Here is a 20,324-nt window from a genome sequence, read left to right on the forward strand (position 1 = left end):
GATCTCCGATGACCATGAAGTGTAGTCCCCACACTTGAAATACAGATAAGTAGTTTGCACAAAACACAGTAGCATTGCCCTGTATCTTAACAGTGATGTTTATCTCCATGAGTCCATTGATGTTAAACACTTCTTCACCCAGCATATGGCCGTTCAATCACCAGCAAAACGTTGGTGCACCAAGAAACCACACTCATCTTCCAACAGGTTAGCCAAAGGCAAGAGCCACAATGAGCAGGACCTACCATGTGCAGCCCGTTGCTGTGGATGCCCCCGTCTTGCTCCACCAGGTTCCGGGAGATGGTGATGGAGGGCAGGTCCAAGCTCTGCGGAGGAAACTGCGGCGTGAACTCGCTGCCCGGTGTAGGCAGCTGCTCTCCCAGGCCCGCGAAGGGCAGCAGGACATCGGCCATGCCCAAGCCGGGCTCGGCCTCGGGCGGTGGCGTGATGGGCGGGATCTCAAACTCCTCGTCGCCCAGGCTCGGGGTGTGGAAGGTCTGCTGGGGAGAGCACAGCACAGGCCTCCGTGAGGGCACGCGCGTCCTGAGGCCGCGTGGGCGGCCACCATGGCCTCCCCCCCGGCGCCCACGCTGCGGGTCACGGCACCGACAAAGGGGCTTTGCGAACGGCTCCAAGTCAAGATTTAGGTCTCATTATCATACGGCTTTAATGGAGTACCAGTATTAACAGTTTTTCAACATGTGCTTAATTAGAAACATCTGTCTTTGTTGTGAGGCTGAATATCAGCTACACTGGATTTGGCTGTGTAACAAGCTGCCACTTCACCCGTACATCAGAGCAGCAGCACCAGTGGCTTCCGCGACCCTCCTGCTTCATCAGATCCTATTGGGGCAGCACTCACACCCCGGCACGGACCTCACACCTCCCTCCTTCCCTTTCTGACCACTAACAAACACGAAACACTGCAACGGCCTCAACACCTGTTAGCTCTCGAGCCTCGAGCAAGGCGCTTGCTGCCAACCATCCGCGGGGCCGTGCGTGCACATGTCTGCCAGGGATCATCTTTCCCCCACGAGGGCTGGTGGCTGCAGAAGCACCAACTCGTACTTGGAGAGCAGGCGTACTCCCCTCATTCAAATTTCATATATTATTTCGGCCCCACTGCTGCTTATTAATAGAAAGGGAGCGCTTGAAATTAGGCCATCTCAAATCGGGACCACCTCAACCAAACGGGGCAGCTGGCAGTCCTAAGGGGCATGTTGTCGTGTTTTGGACGTGCAAAGGGGTTTGTTTGTTTGTGTTGGTTCAGAAATTGCGGTTGCAGGGAGGGATTGTTTTATGGATTATTTACATTGTTTGAAAGAGTGACTTAATGCCAGTTAATTTAAAAATGATATGTTCAGCAAAAGATCTCATTAGCTGCCGTAAATTGTCATCCTTCAGACTGTTAATGATGATATAAATTAATAACCGCTCGAGAGAAGATGGAAACGGAAACACAAGGAAAACCTTTGCTTGCATATCGAACCTGTCAGCTGTCATTACTGGGCTCACACCAGAAGTGACGAGGTCCCAGGCTGCAGCATGGGAAAAGACTACAGAGAGCCTCCCAATGGCGCTCAGCAGCATGTCCTGCAACTCCAGCCTAAGTGGGAAGGCTGGGCCAAAATCTGGGGACACAGGGCATCCATGGCTCCAAGACCAAGGGGGGAATTTTCCTTTCCAGGGAGCCCCGAGTTTACCAACACAAAAGATGGATTGGCCAGGAGAAGTGGTTGGCTGATGAACATCACCCTATGGCTGCATTTGCAGTTATTTTGGCACTAATGTGGTCTAGTAACAGATGCAACTGTAATTTGTGACTCATTTGCTACCCCATTACTGCTTAATGAAATCTAACATATCACATTAACAATACGGATAAACACTCATTCTTGATATGTGGCATTTGGCTGTTTTCATTACCACTGTAATTAACACTTGAAATATTATTTCAATAAATATTTAAGGTGCTTTAAAATGGGTCGTGGTAATCATGACAAAGGGACTGAAAACAAAGCAAATATGCGGCTTCTTAGCCTGAAGATGCACTAGGATTATACCGTTAAGGTATTATTTACAGGAATAAAATGGGGTTCCAGCTCAGCCGTGCTTATTGTCCACAATCAGAGTGAGAAAGCCACATCCATGTTAATGCAAAACCACTATAATTAAATACATTGTAATGCAGTAATTGCATGTTAAATTCATGCTTTAATGCACGCACTAACACTTAATCATATTTTTATTCCTTGTTCAAGCAAAGGTGTTCAGTGAGATCAGTATTATTTTTGTACAGCTGAACATCTCTTTACATGTCATATATATGAGATAGTAGTAATTATAAGAATTGGACCTTCCTTCCCCATCTAACACGATAAATTGGAGACAGCTGTATAAATATGTAACACAGCTATACAATAATACAATATTTTACTTCGAAGCCACATTAATCTTAATAGTTATGGCTTACTAGAATAAGGAGAGTATATTGATGAATACCTTGGCATTTTGTAAATGTGAATTTAATTCTCACAATATAACTTGTCCAAATATGCATATATCTTTTTAAAGAAACATATAAAGGATCTAAGAATGAAGATGAAATAGATGTAATTTAAGAAGAAAAAAAGCCTCTCAGTGAAGTAGTCTTAAATCCAAATCACTGGGCTATTCAGACTGTAAAGAAGATCTGAATAGTATGCAATTTGGGATTGCAGAGAGGTGCTGTGATGACCAAGATGGTGTAACATTTATGGGATTTATCTTACCAATCATATTTTTTAAAGTTATTAACTCTTCAAATATTTATATTTTACATGCTTAAAAAAAAAAAAACTGTGTGCATGGTTAAATGCCATCTGTACTGAAATGTTCAAAACATTTGTTCCTTTTGATAAAAATGCAAATCTGGAGAACTGTTGTATCAACATATAACAGCCAATGTCTGACACGGTGAATTATCACAGCTGGAATTAAATTGTCTCTGAACAGCTGCTGGCAGCAGAGCTTTCATCAATGTTTGATTCAAATGTAGGAAAGAAATTCAACAGAAAGAAACATCATGTTGTCATTACAGATGGGGTTTGTGTTCATTATCACAAATAACACTAGAGCTAGTGCCAAACAATATTCCCTTATCTAAGCAGTCTTGCTGGGGAAGGAGAGATGGAGACCATTGTATAAATGATTCATAAAATACTACTCTTAATTCTAATGTTCACATTTTTCGTTATACCTTTCTACATATTTTCTCCCAGGTAGCTTTTTTTAAAAGCACACAAGAATACCAAGAGGGAATTGCCACTTCCATCACACAAAGGCAAGGTTGCCCATGTTTCAAACTATTCCTTATGTTTGAAAGGTCATTTCTGGCATATACCCCATGCATGTGCTTAGCTCTGCCTGTTGCTGCCAGGCCCATCCTGCCCATCTCACCCTGCCCGGCCCTTGGAAGCAGAGCTGCTGTCTCTTCAGCATGGGCAAACAGAGCTTCTGCTTGAAGCTGGGTCCAGCTGCACGAAGGTGCCACCAGAAGAGCAAATACAGGAACATGGGAGGTGATGCACCTTCTCTCTTGTTGCACCTTCTCAAAGCTGGTGACCAAATGGCCAGCTCGACCCCCAGCTCTGACTCTGGACCTTGCTCTCCATCCTTGCTGGAAGCTTCACTGCCTTGCACCAGCACGCGTAGGTAAGGCAACAACATTGGATTTGTTTTTCTAATTTAGATGAGCATTAAGAATCCAAATAAAAATTCTGCATCCTTGGCAGGAATTAGCACATTAGCTAATAAGGGCTATTACTAAGCTTGCCTTCAAAACATACACCTACTGTGCCTTTTGTTTCCTTCTGCTTATATTTTTTTCATACATAAAGCAGATTTGTTTCTATTGACATGCTATGTAAGTAACAGCCTTATGGACAGCTAAATTGACTAGTAATGGAGAGCTGTCAGGTTATTTTCTTTCTCATTAAAGTCTTTATTTTGTGCTCCATAAAACACACACAAATTCAGCACTTCACTCTTCAGCCATTCAAAGTCTGTTAAATTATCAAAGCAAACAGCAGAATATGAACATAGATAAAAAGAAAAACCATCTACCTCATTTGCAGCAAGAAAGGCATTATTTGCTTCTGCCATGTTCATGTAGTTGTTATTGTTTCCAAACTGAAGGAAAAAAAAAAAAAAGAATTTTAATGCATGCCACGACAAACCTTTCTTTACCACACTTTTATTAGTATAGAAAAGTACTCCTGAAAAACAGGTAGGATGTAAAATTGCTGATGATGTTCTGAAGTTAGAATCAAATTGGCTTTTAACATCACAGTTGTTACTGCACAGACCAAGGGACATGGGCTGCAGGTGAAAGATCTCCGAGCACAGCTCTTCAGCCTTCCCTGGCTATGGAGCAAAATGACCCCTCAGGCTGTGGGGTGACTCTGGAAATTAAGTGTCTCATCGAGAAATACCATCCTCCAGAAATGGCATTTTGACTCTACTGCATCTTTCTGAACATACATTATTGTATTTCTACAGGTGATCCTGATCTTGAGGATGGCTGTAGCTAGAAAACCTATTGTACTATTATTCAGAGTGGAGCTGGTTTAAAAGAGATGAAGGTCAAAAGGGGAAGGCAGAGAGTCCACAGCATTTCCTCTACATTTGATTCTCAACACAACAATAAAATCTAAACAACTCCCCTTTGCCCATCCCTCCTTCCAGCTGAGCTCCCACATCCCCTGGGAACATTAAGGCCAGAAGCCTTCACTGAGGGTTTTACAAACACCAGATACTGAGACTGCTGAGACCTTAGAGGTACCAGAGTGGAGGGGGCTGAGCGACTGCTTTTTCACTGAGATGCAGCTCATGGATGCGTATGGATGGTCAAGGATGTCATCAAGACATCTCTCCTTCAAGTGCTCTGTTATGACCATTGGTTGGTGAAGATAAACGCTTTTCTTTTAGAGACTGAACATAGGAAGGAAGGGAAGGAAGAGATGATGAGCATTTGGTTAACTGGCACTTAGTTTGCCTTATTCCCTTAAATGGCATTAGCAAAAAAGCCGGCAGTCTGGTAGCTATTTCTGCTCATTTTCTCAGAGGACGCAGGTACTCAACAGTCGTTGCTTCAAGGAATCAATACTATGCACGTCACGACCTGCCATGTAAAAACTAAAGCACCAAATTACACATTTCCACATTTCTAATATACAATCAGGCACAGCATACCACAAAGCAAAATGCAAGCAACGAGAAAAGTCTCTGTGCCATCTTTACAATACCCATCACTTCCCTACTGCTGAAGCCACACTAAACATCCTCACCGTAAATCTCTATTTTTGAGTTCTACAACTCAACAACTCAGCAGCAGCAGCCTAACCTCTGCCCCAAGTGTATGACAATGAGTAACTACACAGATGACAGAGATTGTTCTTTTTTTCAAACAAGATACCAGGAATGTCAGGAATGCATCCTGAGAGGAAACTTGCATAGGGAGCAAGGAGGGGTGGACTACACACTCACCTCTTGGAGCAACCAAACTTTGACTCCTCAGCTGTAAAACTCTTCACATAGTCAGTCAAAATTTCAACATGTAATGTGTGCTAAGCAACAGGAGCCCAACAGAATATGTAGTCTCACAGCCAATTAAATTCTGTCATCCTTACTCATTTAGACACTCAAGTAACATCACCCATTTTAAATGTCCAAAAGTCACCCAGTATTTTAAAGAAAATACACAGAAATGCACTAAGAAGCTATTTTTTGGCAAACAAGGATTTGCGTGCGGGCATGTGTGCATATATATTTTTGGTAAAAGGACTTAGAGCTTAAGCTCACCACTGAGATCAACAGGATAGACTTCCTTGCACGTCAGTGGGGAACTAAGACGTATTTACAAGGGAAAAAAAAATCAAATGGCTGCAAAGAAGCTTTTCTTTCCTAGAATAACTTTTTAATACAGTAACTTTTCCCAGCGTCAGTTTTTGAAATTATACCTAAGTGCCAGTAGGTCCAACAGGCAAAGGTGGCTCTTACACTAGGTAAATATTTGGGAACAAAAAGCTTGTTTTAATGAGCTCAACTTCCCAAGAGCTAAAGCATCTCAAAAGGGGAATGTAGGGGAGCATTTCTTTTTTTTTTTTTTTAAATTATTATTAATCTTAGAGAGTAAAATTTCATGTTGTTTGGATCTACATATGTCCTCCTACTACATGAACTGGTAATGCGAATTGGAAGTGCTCTTCCTTCGTACTTTACTTCGTAAAGTAAAACAATAGAGAAAATGACAACATAATTTTTCACTTAATATTAAAAATGAGGAAGGAAAATGAAGAAAATCAAAGTAAAAAGTTACAGTTATATGTCCTTACATTCATTCTGTTATTGGGCTTCGATATTTAAGACTTTGTTTTATATGTTTGAGGCACTGATGTCAGAACCTGGCATAATTAAGCTTTTGTTAACATGGATCATAGCTAACATTACTTATTTTTTTCTCTCTGAATTAAAGAACCATTCAAGGCGCACGACAATTATCAGTGAGTATTTTTAAGATTAAACTTCCTTATTATCTAATGGTACCTATAACAACGAACGAAAATAAAACGGTTATTATCTTAAGGACCTAAACAATTCAGAAAACAAATTAAGCTTAGAGTGAAATAAGAACTGGGTTAGAAATCCTCTTCTGAACAGTTAGTCTGCGAATGTAATTACTGAAGAAACTACAGCTAATCAGCTGTGAATTGTATCCATTAATTAGTATTTGCCCTGGAGAAATGAGAAAAATCAGTAACAATGTTAACACTGCAATGCACTGATGAGTACTGAAACACAGGGCCCTCAGCATTTAGTCAAGCAGGTGGCTCCAATGGTCCAAGTAATTTAAAAAGCTCTCACCTGAAGTGCAGAGCTGGAATTACAAAGCACTTCTTGCATATCTTTGTATCTATATAAGGCTATAATTAATGGCTTTTAATTTAGAAACACTTTGCGATCAGCTGGGAACAGTTATAAATCACTCTAACTGGAACAAGGGGTTCTTGTCTATTTTAGTAAAATAATTTTGAAAAGAAATATTTTTTTTGAGGGGTGAAATGCCTCTTGTTGCAGTCAACAATCTTCTGAAGGATCACCTGCCCAGACCCCTTGGAAGCAGCACAGAGCATTCCTGCCCTTGGCAACAGGCAGCCAAATCCAAGGCTGGATGCAGCAATTGGCCCTGCTGAGGTGCACTTTTGGGTGTTCCCCCCGTTGCACTTCAGTGGGACGAAAATGATTGAGATGCAGCATCTAGTCAGACTACCTCCTCATCTCAAAACACTCTGCAAGCTACCTAGCCATGGTAATTAGGACCATTTTGCAAAAACCTTTGCAGTTCAAGGTCTAACTCTTATTGCTACAGGGAATAAAAAGTGTTCAGCCTCCTTTGGCAATACACATCATAAGCCCATTTGTACCAGAATAGTCATAAATCCTACATTTCCAAGCAACATCTGTGATGACATCCAAATGAGAGGCACAAAAGTCTTACAACCCACTATTTGTTTTCTTTAACTTTAGAAATTCAGCAAAGCACTCTTAAGTTTTGATAAATAAGACCGGAGTACGGCGACAAATAAAAGACTATATCAGCATGCTGATGTCATGGAAAATGACTGCAAGTAAATGAAAACTTTTCTAATTTTTTGTGAACTGCAGCTTTCATTCTTCATTGCATTAAAACTATTACAGTTTAGTCTTCTGCCCTTAAAGGTAAAAGAGTACTTGTATTTCAACTTGGCCCTGCTGAAATAGGTAAGAACAGACCGGAAGGCTGCAGTGAGATTGACCATCTCCTTACCAGCGCCTAATATACACTGTCAAGAAAATTAATTATTTCTAAAATAGCTTATTAAAGCTCTTCTCCCAGCTTCAGCCACCAAAACTGAAGCCCAACATCTAGCTTCATTAATCTTTTATCAGAAAGGTGCATGTATATAATACTAAGAGAAAAATCACGTCCTCTCGCCTTTGCCCAGCCTGTGCCCTAGCAAAGACCAAATCAACAACTTGAGCAGACCCAGGCTTTAAAGAGTATACAAGGGCCCCATTTTTACAAACCACACGCTTTCAAAAAACAACTATCATGAGCCAAATCTTAAGACATCAATCTACAAGTCAAGGGATTTGCTGCTTTGAATCATCACAGCACCATGCTATTTGAGCTTTCAAGCTATCTTCTGCATTTAGTTGAGGTTTTTTCTGCTCTTGAAAGCCCTAAGGCTAATGAATTCACATGAATCAAGGAACTAGTGTTTTAAGACAGAAGTCTTAGATGGTGAGCTTCATTAAAAAAAGAAAAAAAAAATCTTAGGAATTGGGAATACAGATCAGTGATTAAATGTTCACAGAGTTCAAATTCCTACCCCAAAAAAATCTTCAGAAATCTCAGAAGGTTAAATAGAGGCTATTGGCTGAGTGCTTCTTTTGAACTGTGATGAGTCAAAAGCCACTGCAATAGAAGTTCACACTACAGAAACACTCTGGGATCTGCAAATCTGAGTCATCACAGCCCATGACCAAAAGAATGAACTTTGAAGCTCTTATAGATACACAGGATAAAATTCTAGACTTACAAATATTAGTGGAAATTTTGCTATTGACTGATTTTAATGGAGAAATTAATTACTTGCTGTTTAGTCATCAGACTTTACTACAACTTTTGCACATTTCTGCCTTAAATCAGCAAAACTGTGGTGAATCTGACTTCAAAAACCTTAGAGCTCATGCCCACTACTTGGTACATTACTTATTTATCTTCAAAAAACAAAACTGTATTTTTATAATCATAGTATTTTTATGCTCAACAGTAAAATTACTCAGGCAAACCCATTAGATTATTTTTACAGAATTCTTCCTCCTGGTTAATTTAAAAATGCAACAACAAGGAGATCAATACCATAGAAAGACTTATTGTTGCTGCAAGGAATAAAACAGAACCCTGGAATGCGAATACGTGTTACAGAAAAAATTCCAAACAAAATGTTCTGTAATGAGAATAAAACGCATTTTATCATCTCAGAACATACCAGGAGGTAGGCAAGATATTTGGCTTAAAAAGAGAGTAACTCTGTACTAAAAGATTACATTTCATAAACTAGGGAATAAATAAAAGCTTTATTAGAAAAGATTACAGAATTATTTTATTTGAAAAGCTCTATCCCAACCGTTACTGGGAAACAGAGTTCAAACTTAACAATCATGACACTGATGGCCCTTCAATAATTAATTGTTAATGGTAAGTCAGAATACTCATTTTAAAGTTCCTCAGAATAGGGTATTTATACTAAATTCGCATCAGCTTCATGAAGAACTATGACCTGAACTAGTACTAAATTAGCTTCTGTCAAAGTACTATGCAGTTATCTCCTTGTATTCATATTTTAGAGAGTTATACATCCAAATTTATCATTTGCAATGTCAATTTATTTCTTATAGAGAGTGGCAGCCTCAACAGATTAAATTTCCAGTACTTCTGCAGTAAAACTACATGCCATATTTTTAAAATATGTCCATTAATAAAAATCATTCTTTTATGGTGTGAACATGCTCATACTTTCATACAGAATAATAGCTACTTGCACAAACATATATTATGGCAAGGATCTCAGCTCTATCTTCATATTTGGCAAATTAATTCCTCAGAGGTTACACTATCCTTAGGAGTAAAAAGCAAGATAACGATCCCAAAAGATGTAATTACAGACCAAAAATAAATTACTTTTCAGGTCTAAGTACTGTATCTTAATAATTTCACTGGAGAACATCTTCACTGCATTTGGGCAGATTTGATTTTGCTGCCTGACCAATAATTACAGCTCTGGCAAATACAATGTCTGATAAGGACATCAATTAAGAATAAGCATTGTGTTATTCAAAAAAAAAAAAAATCATCATGTTCACAGCCTGTCTGATTGAATGAAATGCCAAATTAAATTAATGGAGATTGCTAAGTCTAGCTGGCTGGTGGGGAACCATGCAGAAAGTGGGACAGCATAGACAATAAACTGTCTGTAATTAAAAGATGAGAAGCTGGACTAATGCTACTTCAGCCTGATTACACCAAACAAAACAATATACACTAAAATTATTCTGGCAGCAAAAGTAGAGGGAGAGAAGATTTTTTTTTTCCATAATATCAACTAGCATCTTCTATGGACACCACTGTCCTCAACAGAGGTATTAAACACTACAGAAAATAACATCTAAGTATTATTTGTTCTCATCATGAAACACAGTTTACTTCCCCAATAAATGTAAAGTAAAAGACTAGAGTTCTCCAATCACTTCCATATCTATGCATCCAGCTAATCTCTGTAGAGGCTTTACTTTTAAGCATGATGTGTTCATAGCAGGAGCCAAGTGCTCTTTGGGGAAAGGAAGTCCTTCCTGACAGCTGCAATACTTCTGAAGCAGTAGGTGGTATTCATATTATCTTATAAAATACAAGTATTTTATTTTTGCTAGTAGAAATGATGAGGCGGATCTTCAGAGCTGGTTCACAGATATAATATCAATGAAGCTGTGTGCTCTATCCGGGTTAAAACGACTTTTTTATTTATTTATAAGGTTTTAAAATTCAGGTTTAGAAAGATGCTTCGCTCATCTCTAAGAATATAAATCTCTAAGTCGTTTTAACCCGGATAGAGCACACAGCCTCGATTTCGACACTTCTTAGATACCCAAAGAAACCTGGGTGGTTTTCTGGCAGGACTATTTGAAGAGACAACGCTCATCGCCAACTGCAAGGAGGATTATTGACTGGAGCCAGCCACCCGTCCCCAAGGCCAAGACTGGAGGATGCTCCGTGGTTTGAAGGAGCCAGAGAGCTGGACCAGCTGCAGGTAAAGGGATCTCCATCGGGTCAGCCTTCAACCAGATAACGCATCCCAAGGGCATTAGCCACCAAAGCACTCGGCGTACACACTCAGTGTACATACAGATAAACAAAGAATGAACCTTTCTGTTATCAAAAGATACGGCTTTTGCAGATCCTGATGCACCAGACCATGTGTTAACAAGTATTATACCTGGCAAGTTCACACTTGAGCCCTTCAATCCACATCCTTACAGCAAATGTATACAAAGTAATTATAATAGCACAGTACCACAGAAATCAGCTTTCTGAGATCAATTACAATATTGCTCTTATTTTCAGGAGACCATGTCTCCTGGAGTAGATTCCTGCCCTACTGGCTTCTACCTGCAAATCTCCACTGGGAGATGTTAGTGCATGTGTGAGAAACCCACCTGGGGAATGTTAGTCTCATTCCCTGCAGCTAGCAGACCTTACACACAATGGTTGATTCCATGCGTTTCTTCCAAAACTTCTCTAAAATATTCCACAGGTTTCCTGCCTTCTGCTGAGCTGTGCCCCACACAGGTGCCACGGGCACCAAAAGGCATTTCTGCAGCGGGTCTTGCACCACAGAGCTGCACAAAGCACTTCCACGATGAATAACTGGCCAACAATGTGCAGGACACAGCATGTTAAAATAGATGGATCTCAGCCCCCAGTCACATCCCTCATGCTGAATTTCAGGCAGATGAATAATCTCATTACTTGCTCATTAATTATTAAATCGGTACATAAGTGTCTGCACAATCATACATTTGACAGCCTTTTGATATTTAAAATCTTAAAAGCCTTTAATTCAGTGAGGCCATTCAGATTGCTATATTTGAGTCTTAAATGTCTGCAGCACTAACTTGTTTTGATTTTTTTTTATGCATTCTCTATGCTTATAGCCAGAAAAGAAATCCCAGTGGGAGAAAATACTTGAGCAAGGTCCTAAAGAAAACAGGCATCTTTATATTTTATTCATATATCCTCAAATCTCTGTCAGACACACTGTTTGCAAATACTGTAGATTTAAAAGTTTTAGGAAAGCAATTAGAATGAAAATATTTGAAATTACTTTAAAAGCTTTCAGCCAGCAAGTAATAACTTCGACAATAATAATAAAAAACACTGAGTTAATCTCTCTAATTCCAGCCAAACTCTTTAATATGAACTCCTTTAGTGAATTCCATGACCAAAAGCAGTAACTGAATGATATTTTGCCAAGTATGATACTACGCTAGTTTTAGGAACAGTAATGAAAGAAATATTTAATGGTCTCATGTTAGACATTTTCACATCTCTTAAGAAGGATACAGGCTATAAAAATTTTTATATGCAAGAAGTAACTTTGTATGAATATATACAGCATTATTTTGATGATTGACAGCCAAGGCAATTCAATATAAGCTAGATTTTCAATTATATTTATTCCATGTTTCAATGCATACATATTAAATGTGGTCCAAAGCACACTCTTGGTCCTAATATTCATACAAGGTTAGGATGTTGTAAAATTATTTTTTATCTTGGAAGTCCCCTCCAAGACAAGCATAGCAAATGTTTTGCTTATACATGTTCAAAGAGCTTCAATTCACTATTTCAGCTTTTTGTAGACAAAGATGCATTTTTTAATCTGCCCATCTGGGCTCCAACGACAGTATAACTGAGAACTGATTCCGGGGCTATCTCAGCAAACACATACATAAACTGTTTCTCTTCTATAGAAGATTAATACAAATATCAATCTTAGACCAACCAGCTAAGTTTCACATAAAACCCAGCTCTGCAAGACCCACAGATGTTACTTCAAAGAGACATAATGTGCAATCACTATCATCACACCCTGTTGTAGCCTGAAGCTTAAAACACATGAAGAGACCAAATGTTAAGATAAACACTCTCAGTAACAAAGCCAGGCAGAGGCCACTCTAGCTGAGAGGTTTTTTAAAAAATGCATTAATACTTGAACAACACGCTTTTTCTTTGGCTTTTTAGCCCAGAGTTTTTCCCAGCGATGAGCTCTGGAGCTATTTTCATGATTATGTGAGTACATATTTGTTGCTGGAATAAACCACACCAGATACACATGCTGGGGAATATGTTGTTCAATTAAAAATAATAATAATAATAAAAAAAACTTTCACTAAGTCTCTCTTCACTCCCCTCCCACAACTCACAAGGTTAAGAGTCAACCCTACACCACCACACTTCTATGCCCTACAGTTTCTCACTGATTTAATGGTTATTTCTACATTTTTTTGGTGGTGGTGGGGACAAACCATAGGTATAGAATTGCTTCACATTGCCATATGAATACACTTGTTTCACTTTCCTCCTCTGGCCATTACGCTCATACAATCATGGGGTTAATCACAGCTACATCCCATATTTATTTTATGTAAGCTGTCTAAGCATTACTCTAAGTATTTCTTAGCATAATGACAGTGTTTTATTCTTAGAATCCCAAGAAATAGTTTTATATCACTATATTCAAGATTACCGTAACATTTTCTCACACGAATTTAAAGTGATGTGATTATACTGCAATTGGTCTGTAAGTAGCTTTTCTTGGAATCTTATATCAAATTTCACTCATCTGGCGAAAATTGTAAATTCCACTCTAGACTGTGATTCAGCTCTACTCCGCTAGCAAATTATATCAAGTTTTAAATGCGAAATTGATAGAGAAAGGGTGAAGCAGATGTAGACATTTCATAATAATCATAATGGAGGATTAGTCAAGACACTTGCAGGCTAAAATCAGTACATGCCTGAAATCTTAAATATCTCCCTTCTCAGTCATGTTCATACCACGGTGTCCATGATCTTTTCCAGAGATTAAATACTTTCCATTTTTGAAATACTAATTGGAATCAAACAGAAAAATGGCATTTTTAAAGACTGTATTAATTCTACTTCATTATATGCAGAGCTGTACAAAGCAATGCTGACAGCAGGACAGTGCCTGGCTCTTGGAAACCCTAAATGTGGCCAGATCATCAGGAGCACCAGCCGGGAAAGGGTGCTCACCTGCACCCCAGTCCGGGTTGGGGCCCCCAACCCAGCAAGGGTCTTGGGCAAGGAGGGGCCTAGAGGAAATATTTCCCTCTGCTTCTTTTCTTTGCTCCCTTGCAAGCTTGCTAGGTGCATGATGGAAACATCTGCTTGTCTGGTTCCTTTATCTTACACCAACCTTAAACCTATAGGATTTCTCTGCTATTTTTAGTGGGGGATAAATTACAAATCCCACAACAGGGAGGCTTCCTGAGAGTCTTCACCAATAACCAACTTGATTTAAACGTGCAGGATTGAACTGGATGCAGTGCTCTACAATAACGGTAGAGGAGAATTAAATTTAAGAGTAGCATAATCCCTCCTGCTAGCTTGTATTCCTAATTTATGCAACTGAGACTAATCAGGCTTAATTTATCTATCTTTAGCTTCCTGCTGTTACATTACAACCTAAAGGCAATGTTTGGGGTTGTGGAAACTTTATTTTGTAGGTGGGTAACCTACTTTAATTGCATTTTCATCCACTAATACAGCCTAGCATTTTTTTTCCACTTAATTGGGTCACTGTATTTCTTCTTATAGGTGGGCACAGAAATTATTCCCGATATTGGCTACAGCCCTGAGGTTCTGTGCGGAGATAAGGATGCACAAAGAGGACCCTGCAAATTCCAATTATGACTAGTGAAATGATTAAAGTTTCATTTAAAACCTTTGCTTCCAATAATAAAAAAGAATGGCATCCTAATGTTAAAATACTGAAAAAAGTACATTAAGCTAATTAATACCAGTTAAGAAAAATTAGGTTACTCTTATAATCTTTTTTCAAATGCAACCTAACAGCCTCACACATGCAGGGCTGGAAATGTCTAACACCATTCACAAACTAGACCTCTCAAACTTTCAGGTCAAGTTCAGCATTGGTATTTCAAAACGCTAACATCTAACTGGCATTATTACTAAAGTACATATGAAAAAACACACCAGACATCTGAGTAATATAACTTATTCCCATACTTTTCAGCTGTCACAGACAGAATATTGCTTTTTAAGATATAAGACTAAAAATGGTCAATAAAAGCTGTCTTGAACAGTGAAGTGCTACCCTTCCTGTCTTGATGTAAGCCAGCTTGAACTTTGATATATGCAAATTTCTCTTCTTTTTTTTTTTTTCTTGAGGTATAAGAGACAGTAGATACTAGGAAGTTTTTTGATGAGCTGTTCCACAACACATAACTCATACCCTGAAAATACTTTATTAATTCAATGAAATAAGACAATTCATTGGCTCATGCTACACTTAAGACATACAAGAAGTTGTCTATTTCTTACTCAAAATCATCAGATTTGACTCTGTATTATCACAAACTATATCTAGGAACAAGCAGTAATCTTTCCAGGAGATTTATATGACCCCTGTTCTTCGAATGCCCAAGAAACTGTATAAGATTCCTAAAAACAACTACTCCTTCCAAGCAAGGTTAAAAAGGAGAGGCCAGGTGGGAATAGAAACAAGTTTATATTCAAGCAGCAATCTGTATTTTTCATTGTTGACCAATGGTGTGAAGGCAATCTGAGCTCTACAGAAACATTTGTTTCAGTGTCACTGAGAAAGCAAGTCTTTCTCATACAGAAATGCTTCTGAGAAATAAACAACCAAAAAACTTTGCACAAAAACAGCATACTTCCAGCAGACAGGAGCGTGTCAAAACTAGCCTGAACCCTCTATTTCCTTCCGACTTCTAGAAAGGAAAAATTTCCAGACATTTGAAGTCTTGGTGTAGTAGAAGTGAGACGTGAATTCAGAGTGCTCCTAGAGGAGCCCTATGTACTCTTTTGAAATTCCCCTGGCTAGAGCTATTTCATTACTACAGGAAATTTTGGCTCACAGAACTTTAGCACAGTCCTTTTTTTTTTTTTTTTTTTTTTTTTTTTTTTTTTTTTTTTCTCTGACAAAGCCAGATTATGTTTCCCTGCTATCAGAGTTGCATAAGAGTTGAGAACTGCTAATCCCACTTACAGCTCTGGCGGGCGAGCGGAGTGATGCACAACTGTGCAAAGCAGCAGGAAAACTGACAACTGCTTTGAGAGGTTGTAACATGAGAAAATTGCAGGAAATCCATGAGGTTGCGGCCTTTGCTGTCTCTGAAACAGAGGCGGCCATCTCAAAGCTTCCCAACATTTGTTCAACCTGAGTTAGAAGTCCCTGCACAGTATTGGTGCCAATGCAAAGAAAAAGACAGAAAGCTGTGAAGTTCCAGGAATTCTCTCACTACCAAACAAAATAATATATATTATATACTTTATATATATTAAAAAATATATACAACTACATAAATATAAATAACTATATAGAGAACTGTCTCCAGTTAAGTGTTATAAGTTAAATATGATAGACATTTTGTTTCTGAAGCAAGTATTACAGCATTTCTATAAAACAGTTGCACAGGTGATGGGTACTTAGATGCAGAAAAGGGATTTAAAAAAAAAGACAACAGTATAGCACAGGATAATGTCTAACAACACAGGTTAGTAAAGAAAATAGCGTATCAGAAAGATAAGGAAAGAAAATTGAAATTGGTAGGAGAAAAGGGAAGAGAAACTTTAAGGAAAGATAGCACGTAAAAAAGGATGATTAGGCTTTCCAAATTGAAAGGGGGAAAAATGCTATAGAAGTTTGTGATGTTATTGTAAATCACCCAGGAAAATAAGGAATGTTGAGAAAATGAGAAACCAGCAGGGGATGTGAGGGGTGGCGGATATCTGCACAGTGCTGCTTCCTGCAGAGTTTAGCTGTGCTCCTGTGCTATATTCGAGGAACTGGAATATCATCCACACCTAAACTAGCTATGATAAAAAATAAAAAAATAAAAGGGCTATCAATTTTCATGCTGACATATAAGTATCTTGGCCTCTGTGACCAAGGAAAGATTCCTGCCACGCAGCACTATTTACCCATACACGTGCATGGGAGATGAGGAGGGCGTGTGTGCGTTGATTGCATTCCTCGTGGAGGAGGAGATGGAGACACTCGGAGCTGCATAAACAGCTAAATGCTGAACGGAGAGCTCCCCTCCATGCTCTGGCGAGGCTGTGCAAGCCCAGCAGTGGGTACCAGTGCCAAGTCCTGTCTGCTGTGCTCCCCTTGCCTATGTTTTGCTCCCACAAATGTAATTTGGGGAAAGGCATCCCCTTTCTGGTCTGTGACCACCTCTGCACTGCAGTCCTCCTTGGCAGCCCTGTCTCATGCAGTTCTGCATAAGGGTGCTTGGCTTGCAAAGCCCACTGCAGCTCTTCATTATAAGGGTCTGGATTATTATCAGGACTTGTTTATTATCAGGATCTAAAAACAGCCATTTCACGTACAATCTGCAAGTCACTTGATCTCCAGTACCACAACAAAAACAAAACCCACAATCTTCTTAGCATACTCATACCTTAAACCCAGTTCCTGGACCACCAAAACATCATCATCAACACTTAGAACAAGCACCTGCAACACAGATGGAGATTTACAGCGCACCAACTGCCTCCATTCAGGGTACACGTGCAGAACCCAGCCTCCTCTGCCAGCAGTGGTGGAGACCAAGCCAAAGCACATTCAGGTGCCCCACAGTAAAGACTTCCCCACCAGCTTCGGCAGCCACATGTTCAAGTGAAGACGGCCTGCTCTGCATGACACCAACTTCTCCTTTATCCCCTTGGTGTTCACATGATAATTCACTATCCCTTTGGTTATGCAGATACAGCTACTGTTGATGTCACATCATACTTCAGAATGAAACCCTGAAACGATTAAGATAAGGGGAATTAAAAAGTGTTTTTTTTCCTTTTGCTTTGGGTGAGAAATAAAAGCCTGCGGAAGGAACTCTTTAAGCTATTTACACTGACAAAGGTGGCACATTAGGAAGCTGTACATTTATTTACCAATAAAAATGCCCAACTTCCTGGGTACAAGGAGCTTTTCTGAAAATATTAGCTTTTACATAAAAGCTGAATCTAATATTAGAAAACTGTCCAAGAAAGGAAATGTTGGAAAAGAGACTTATGTAACAAATCTTAACTCTTCTAAAATAGAGCAGCTAGGCTATATAAAATTCTCTCCTGACTAAGGAGTAAAATGTATATGACATAATGGAAGCACTGATTATATTGTATACAATCTGTAAATAAATCATGCTTTGCTATTGTGCGCTAGCAATAAGCTTATGGATTAGTTCAGGACAAAGAAAGTCATACCCATAAGAGTTAAAAGTTTAAAAAGAGAGATCTGGCTTACATCAAACTGACGTTTTAGATAAGAGACCGTGCTATAACAGGTTATACTTGCAAAAATAACTTTGATTGGCATATCATTTATACTAACTACTGCTTGGAAGTTATCCAGAATATGCAGCACACTATAAACTGTTAGGAAATATAACTGTGTATTGTTCAATATTTACAATGTGCTCTATTTTGTAAATAGCAGACCTGGTAGAAAACGTAGAGTATTAAAATAGATGTGTTTAAAAAGAAATCCTTTTTTTCTAAAAAAAAGTATTTTATGAACAGCAGTTGATAATTTTGTTCAGAAATGTTCACAGTGAAGCTAAATAAACTTTCAATGGGAAAAATTTGATTGCTTTGTTCAGCTGCTCAAACAGATTTCTATCTCTCCTTATTTGCATATTTCTGAATATTCCCTTTCAGACCCACATCATTTTTGTTAGCAAAATCAATTTTCTGTTGGACAAAAAGTGAGATCTGGTCTAATGATTTTAAGCTTTTAAATAAACATGAACTGAATTGGTGTAAAGAACTCCCCTTTAAGAGATCCTTGCTGTTTGGAAAGAAAAGAATTCCTCGCATTCACCGCTATCAATCGTCACCAACACATTTTAACATGAAGGAGAAAAAAAATATACAAGGGCAAAACAAAAAGAGCGGCAACCAAATTCTGTAGCTGCAAAATGGATTGATGCTCAAGTTAATTTTTAAGGAACATTATGCTCTCGTGCTCATGCACAGAGCAGAAGAAACATCCAACCACGTTATCAAAGTTTTAGTGCCGCTCTCCTAGCGCTGCAGCAGCGGCCACGTTTGTGAAATCGCTTCCCCTGCACCTGAAAAGAGGAATTGTTGTAAATCTCAGCAGTGCTGCAGAGTCCTTTGCAACAAACCCCGACCAAACGCAGTTTTTCCCAGGTCTGCTCAGCTCTACTAATAGTTATTGTTTGCACAACTGTAACTAAGTACATTACCAACTAGTTGTTCAATCTATATAAATTTAAGAAACACACATTGCCAAGGAGTGACTCATATATCAGTCTATTATATGCTACAGAGCTGACTGTATTAAACAAATCACTTTCCCTACAGCTGAAGAATAGAAGCTATATACAGAGCAGAGGTTATTGTCTAATTTAAATCTTGGCTCCCTTCCCAGAGCTGTACAAGATTCCAATTTGTGGAAATGTTACTCTCTGCTACTGCCAGAAAGGCTACAGAAAATGGTATTGGGTGCCTTCCAGAAATATGTCTGCAAAATGCCAATCAACAAGTCACTAAAGATTAACAGTATGACTGTACCAAATTAATTTAAATTATAGAAACATATGGCTAGGATGTTTGCACTGCACTTAACACAACACCTGCTTCACAAACAGCTAAGTTGCCTTCTACAGTATGAGAAAATAATGTCACACACCTTGAACCTCATTCTTATAAATGAGAAAAATCAAGTAATAAACAGTCACCAGGGGTTACCACTACTCGCATTAAACCACCATTTTCCACTGGTTAGATCCCCTTACTTATTTAAAATGTTAACATCAATTCCAATGAAGCAATCTTCTCCCATCCAAGTAATATGCAACTGAATAAAGCAGCATGAAAATATGACAGAAACAAGCATCTTTGTATTCCATTTAAGAAATCCAAAATGGTATGCTCTGATCAACCCAGCTCCTACTCATACATTAGTCCTTCAAACAAGGTTTCACCAGGTTTTGTCATGCAGAGGGTAAAGGAAGTTTCCTTTCCTAGGTAAGAGACATTCCTCAGAGGTACCATACACTCATGAAATTTTTAAAGGATAAAAAACTACCCAACAAAAGACAAATATTTTAATATTTCCTTGATGTTGCTGTTTCCATTATTTTTATATAAAACTTGTTAATATATATGATTGTGTCATTGAACACAGAAAAATGACAGTCATAGGAAATATTTACATATTAGTGTATGCCATATTTCAGCTAAAGATGAAGGGAGCTGTTTTATGTTTCTCTCCACTGCTTTTCTATTATTGCCTAGCTAATGGAAATACATCAAACAAATGTTCTACAAGAGCAATAAATACTAAAGTTGACCTATCCATCTGGAAGAAATGAGAACAATACTGCTCACTTTTAGGCCAAATATGACACTGATAAATGAAGCTGTG

The 20,324-nt window shown here is 38.7% G+C and overlaps 1 protein-coding gene across 1 annotated transcript in view; it reads right to left on the reverse strand.

Annotated features, from left to right (window-relative positions):
• TOX3 (TOX high mobility group box family member 3) overlaps window positions 1-20,324 on the reverse strand; it is a 63,241-nt gene that overhangs the window by 18,430 nt on the left and 24,487 nt on the right. The window contains exons 2-3 of the mRNA XM_026036535.1: window positions 4,105-4,170; window positions 246-500 (exon numbers count right to left, since the gene is read on the reverse strand). Coding sequence (XP_025892320.1) covers window positions 246-500; window positions 4,105-4,170 — 321 coding nt within the window. The remainder of the gene's footprint in view (window positions 1-245; window positions 501-4,104; window positions 4,171-20,324) is intronic.

The sequence above is a fragment of the Nothoprocta perdicaria genome, unplaced genomic scaffold (genome assembly GCF_003342845.1).
Source record: "Nothoprocta perdicaria isolate Ctin4 unplaced genomic scaffold, notPer1 scaffold_18, whole genome shotgun sequence".
Classification (NCBI taxonomy): Eukaryota; Metazoa; Chordata; class Aves; order Tinamiformes; family Tinamidae; genus Nothoprocta; species Nothoprocta perdicaria.